The sequence below is a fragment of the Castanea sativa genome, chromosome 10, assembly GCF_040712315.1.
Source record: "Castanea sativa cultivar Marrone di Chiusa Pesio chromosome 10, ASM4071231v1".
Taxonomy (NCBI): domain Eukaryota; kingdom Viridiplantae; phylum Streptophyta; class Magnoliopsida; order Fagales; family Fagaceae; genus Castanea; species Castanea sativa.
The window spans coordinates 33,412,989-33,419,166 of record NC_134022.1 but is presented as its reverse complement, the minus strand read 5'-3'; the positions used below and the strand labels follow the sequence as shown (position 1 = coordinate 33,419,166).

The following is a 6,178-nucleotide window of genomic DNA, read 5'->3' as shown; positions in this document are numbered from 1 at the left end:
TTACTATTTTTACTATAAAAAGCGCTATTTCACTTGACACTTTTCTTCCATTCTCGTTTTCTAGTCTCTACTTTTTACACAGCCAAACAAAACACCCAGGAAAAACAGCGTAACACAAAAAATGTCGACTCTCATAGTACCTGCGACGATCCCCTCTGTGTCCGAAGACTGCGAGCAACTCCGAAAAGCCTTCGAAGGTCTCCCACTTTTAAGATTTTCTACTTCGTTTGCTCGTGTGTGTGTGTTTTTTTTACAATTCAAACCCTTTTCTTTATGATCCAAATTGTTTGAGAATCTAAATTCACTTTTTTTGCTCCTTCCTTGGATTTCTAAAAAGATCGCGAGCCTGATCCTTTGTTTTTTTTCAAAAAAAAAAAAAAAATCGATCTGAAAGCTGATGTGGTGTGCGATCAAAATGGTGTTTGGATTTGTTCACGTACTCATTGTTTTATACTTAGACTCTGTTCTTATGATTTTGTGATAAATTTTGTTATGATCTGATTATTATCTTTCTTTTCGTTAAGTTTTTCGATGACCCAAGATGGTTTTTTCAGTGCATTTGTTACTCCATACAATATTTCTTCCATGTTTTAACGGTTAGCTAGATGAATTGATAGTGATCAATATCATTGTAGGATGGGGAACAAATGAGAAGTTGATTATCTCCATCTTGGGTCATAGAAATGCTGCTCAAAGAAAGTTGATCCGACAAACTTATGCTGAAACTTATGGAGAAGATCTCCTCAAGGCATTGGATAAAGAACTCACACATGACTTTGAGGTCAGTTTTGGACCTGCAATTTCTTTTTTGGTTAATTTTAGATTAATGATTAAACTCACACTTTCCTAACAGCTTTGGCTTTTTTGATCATAGTAATTTATCGAGGTATTAGAGTATCGGATCTTATCTTTAAATTCACAATTTCCTAACCACTTAAAATTTTCAGATAATGGTAATTTATCAAGGTATTTTATCATTAAGAATATTGGTTTACCCAATTCATAGATTGGCATGAGGAATCTACTTAAGAACAGGGGTATCAAATATTTCATCTTCATTTCAAGTCTGATATAAAATTAAAATATATGTTATTATGGTTAATATCAATCAGGGGATGATTGAGTTGCGGGTGGTAAGAACACTGACATAGTTGTTTTTCCAATTTCTTCCCATCAGAGGGCAGTGTTGCTTTGGGCACTTGAGCCTGCTGAACGTGATGCGCTTTTGGCCAATGAAGCAACAAAGAGGTGGACTTCAAGCAATCAGGTTCTTATGGAAATAGCCTGCACAAGATCTTCACATGATCTACTTCTGGCTAGGCAGGCTTATCATGCTCGTTATAAGAAGTCCCTTGAAGAAGATGTTGCATACCACACAACTGGGGACTTCCGCAAGGTATAGCTTGGAGACAATTAACAGTTCAACACTTGTGGGTTTAGATGGAAAGTCAATAATTAGTTATTTTGCTTTGTTTATGATTTCTTGTGCCTGACTGTTATACAGATTTCTATTGGATCTGGAGTCTTTTTTTCCTTGTTTAGAAAATATTTCTCATATTTATGCGTTACTTTCTTTTCTTTTTTTTTCTTTTTTGCCAAGTGCCTTATAGCTCAACTAGTTGGCACTTCTTGGCAAATCCCCCACCCCCAACTAATATGTATCAAAAAAAACTTATGCATTTCTTTTTTTGTCTCCAAGAAGACTGTTTGGCAACTTTTGAAGTAGAGCTGAAATGCAGATACATCTTGCTATCAGGCAGCAACCATTTGTTAGAATAGTTTCAGTGACATAAGCAATTTTTTGGGGTCAGATTCATTTGTGTAATAACAATTAAATGGGATTATGCCTAAGATTTTTAGAAAACGATAGTCAAACCTCGCTTTCCAGATTGTAAAAATTGCATATGTGCCTTAAAAGGGATAAAGAAAAGTAGATTTTGTGAACAAAAATATGTTGGTGCTTGTCAAACCAGTGGCATGTTCCCAAGCTCATGATTGAAAGTTACTGTCATGTAATGGTTTGTGGCTGTTAAACAGAGTAGCCTCAATGAAATTGCTTCTGTTATAAGCTTTTCAAATTTGTGCATTTTTCTTAAAAAATTCATTTAATCCTTTTTAATCAGCGATACAAAATAATACTTGTTTCATTTTTTTTTTCCTCCCAGCTTTTGGTTCCTCTTGTAAGTGCATACCGATATGAGGGAGATGAGGTCAATATGACTCTGGCGAAATCAGAGGCTAAATTACTACATGAGAAGATTTCAAATAAGGCTTACAACGATGAGGATCTTGTCAGGATTTTGACCACTAGGAGCAAAGCACAGATCAATGCTACTCTGAATCACTATAAAAATGAATTTAAAAATGACATTGAAAAGGTAAGCAATTGAGCCCTATATGACTTTGACCAGATATCCTTGGTGTTATTGTTCTGATTTTTACCTTTTGCATCTTGCTGTTATCCTAATTGAACTGTGTCAATGTGGTTTGGAATTCTGTGGGGTTTCTCATGGGAATTCAGGGGCTCTTTCGTTCTAAACACAGGGATGCCATTGTTTATTTTCTAAATTGCAAAGCATAGAAATAATTGTTTCATATAGTGTGTATTTGACATCTTAATGTTTTAAATGAGCCCAATCAATTTATCTCAATCCCCTTTTATCATGCGATTGTTATTGTGATAGGTCTAGGACATTCCAAAGAAAACCATTGTTAGGAAATAGGGAAAGCTAACCCAGATAATGGGGGTTCTTTCATGGGTATCTGCAATTTTATTATAACCCCTATTACTTGGGCTACACACATGCGAAAAATAACAATAAATGATCTGGGGCATCTAAAGTGTATTTCTCTTGTTGTGGTGACGTATTTTAGTTTTTTAGACTTTCTGCAACATATTGCATATATTATTTATGGTCTCCAATTTAAGGTGTGGAATTGGAATTTCAGCTTCTAGGAAGGCTAGTTTTTCTTTTTACTTTTTTAGCTTTTAGATACATACTTGTCAAATGGTATGCAGGATCTCGAGGCTGACCCTAAGGATGAGTTCCTCTCAATCCTGAGGGCCACAATTAAGTGCTTGACTCGTTCTGAGGAGTATTTTGAGAAGGTTCTTCGTCTTGCAATCAACAAACAAGGAACAGATGAAGGAGCTCTCACTAGGGTTGTCACTACAAGGGCCGAGATTGACATGAAGATTATAAAGGATGAATACCACAAAAGAAACAGTGTCCCTCTGGACCATGCCATTGCCAAGGACACTCATGGAGATTATGAAGAGTTGCTGCTGGCACTGATAGGACATGGGGACACTTGAGCTGTTAAGTCTCTGTTTCATGAAGACCTAATTTTGGCAGAGCCAAATGTATTTAATGTTATGTTTTGCAGTGAGTGTTGTGTTTAATTATATAAGATGGTCTTATATCCTGTTATACGGTTGTGTCTGCCTTTGAAAACTTAAAGTGTTGTTTGTTACCTTATAATTATATAAGATATGGACCATATGGTACAAGTTGCTTTGAATAAAAATTGCAGTTTTTATTATTATCATTATTATTGGGTTTTCTGATCACTTGGTGAGTCGTGAGCTCACCACCTAACTCTCTATCTTGCTCTTACAAGCAGAGGAGGCATTAGCTTAGCTAGAGCTAATTAATAAACATTGCAGTTTGTTACACTAGAAATAATAGCAATAAACATCTTAAATGCTTAAGCTGAAGCATGTGAGGTATTTGATTGCTACTTTCTCATTGCTCTCTCTCTCTCACCAGCTCTGGAAACGATGACTCGATACTTGGTATGAGTATTCAAGCCACAGAGCTAGAAAGAGGACCAGTGATACCACTTATCATAATTCAAGGAAAAAGGGTTGAGAGAGCTTATTGTTCGCTTATTTGAGATCATTTTAAAGGCATATCCTTCTGAAATAATCAAGTTAAATATGAGGCATTCCCTATCATAATCTCAAACTAGCCATGCTTTTATAGAACTAGAAGATGTTACCATACCTAAAATTCTTCCGAAATTTTATTATTATTATTACTATTATCTCTCTTTTCTCTTGCTTTTCCTCTAAAGCAAATGTACTATAATGTTTTTTTTTTCTGAATTTTGAGCCATATGTTTTATTTCTTCCGCTTTTTGCGCTCATGGTGATGAAATGCTCTCATAAGTCATGAGCAATCCCATATTTGGATGTTACTTTCCAACAAGATTGAAAGAAAAATTAACCTAAAAAATATTAGTTCATAGTATTTGTAAGTGCACAAATGCACCTGGCCCCAAGAACAGTTATGGGCCCAGGCCCAATGAGCCTTAAACAATATGAATTTGTAGAGTGTGGGCTTGAAACCCAGGTTAGGAGTATGTGGGGATTAAATAACAAACTAAGGATTGCAAATACTTGGAAACAACAAGGAGTATTGCAAATTGGCCTCCTCGGACGTAAGCCAAGGGCTGTTCTTATATTATATCTTTCTCCTTCTCTATTTTCTTTTCTTAGATTACAAAAGTCCCCCCTTTTTTCTATTCCAGGTTCCTCCTTAAATACTCCTTTTTTTGAACACTTTGTACACGTGTTGCCCCACCTCCCCTTTAGCCTAGATATTTCCCTTCTCAGTGCCTTTGAATAGTAACCAGAAGTTTCTCTTCTACTGTCCAGGTGTCACCTCCCCATAAATGCGGCCAGGGTGGTAGGTGCAGGGTCTTTAATGTGGAGGTAGCAGCCTTTATCTTTGACATTTCTTCAACATTGGTACTTCTGGGGCGTTCTAGGGTTTCCCCCTTTTAACCATTGGCCTTAACCATGTCATCCCCTAATCTTTACTATGAAATCCCGAGTTCTTCGGTGTTCATCCTAGGATAAGGTCACCCTCGGCTGGATCCTCGGACCCTCGGCGTATGGGCCGACCCATAGTACTAACAATTTCTAAACCCAAGATCAGGTCGGCCCCCCTTAACACGGCCCAAAAGGCCCACGTTCCCATCAGGATCTTTTTGCCCCACACAGTATTAATAAATAAATAAATAAACAATTGTATACTTGTTAAACAAAATCTAATATAAACGTAAACTTTAGCATGTGTTTGCGTAGAGATGTTTCTGCATTTTGCCTTTTTTTTTTTTTTTTTTTTGTTGGTCTCATGGCACTGTTCATGGACCAGCCAACACTTGAAAAATGCATGAACAGTATTTTGTTTTTTAAAAAATATTTTTCTAGTGTTTTCAGCAATAAATTTTCAGTTTTCAACAAAATAAACAGTATCCAAATAAACTCTTAATTTATTTTTTTCATACTTGGTTTAATTTACTCAATAATTCATTTTCATAATTTGAAATTGTAATATGATTTTTTTTTATTCCCAATTTATCAATAAAAAAAAATTATTGCCAATGTTCTTGAATACGTCTTTCTCAATGTATATGACCAAGCAAATCAATTGAGAAAATAAAACAATGTAAGAGTGTAAGCACTAGGGCCGGCTCAAGGCCTAAGCCGAAGTCATCACTTGTCCCCCAAAAATTGAAGGAGTCTAAAGGCCCTCTATTGCATAAGCATAAGACCCCCCAAATTGTATAAAAATATCTTGAAATTGTAAAATGATAATGATTTTTTTATAGAAAAAAATATAGATAGGTTTTGCATTTTTCTCCCACCTCCAAGAAGACTCTCAAAATATTGAGCCAATAGAAATCTAACTCAATTGAAATTATAAACTTTTCACCAAAAAATATTATTGTGAGTGTGGCCAATCTTCATTGACAAAATTTTACTAACTTGTGAAAGAGATATAAATAAAACCTAATACAAAAACTTAATTAGCAATTTTACATTTCCAAAAACAAGAACAGTTTTAAAACAGAAACATATATATATATAAATAGAAAGCCAGATAAAATAAGAGAAAGACAGTCCTGATCAGAAGTAAAAAAAAGATATGATAATTTATTAAGAAGTTTGGAGTAGCCATCGCAAAATGTTCCTCATCTTTTCATGTTCATTCATAATTGGGCATGAAGCTGACTTGTGTACATCAACTAGCAGTCATAACAAGAGACTTGGTGGTCTAGTGGATTTTGCTTCAAACTAAAAAGTTTCCAGATCCAATACCAACATACTTTATCAATTTAGCTGGCTACTTCAACAGGCTATATCTCAGTTTTATCAAATATCAAAAAT

The 6,178-nt window shown here is 35.2% G+C and overlaps 1 protein-coding gene across 1 annotated transcript; it reads left to right on the top strand.

Moving 5' to 3' along the window:
* Nucleotides 1–3,549, top strand: LOC142611688 (annexin Gh1). The gene is made up of 5 exons (XM_075783790.1): nt 1–197; nt 636–781; nt 1,178–1,396; nt 2,166–2,378; nt 3,020–3,549. Exons 1-5 carry the CDS (start codon nt 122–124, stop codon nt 3,314–3,316), a joined length of 951 nt encoding a protein of 316 aa, XP_075639905.1. The 5' UTR covers nt 1–121; the 3' UTR covers nt 3,317–3,549.
* The last annotated feature ends 2,629 nt before the right edge of the window (nt 3,550–6,178 follow it).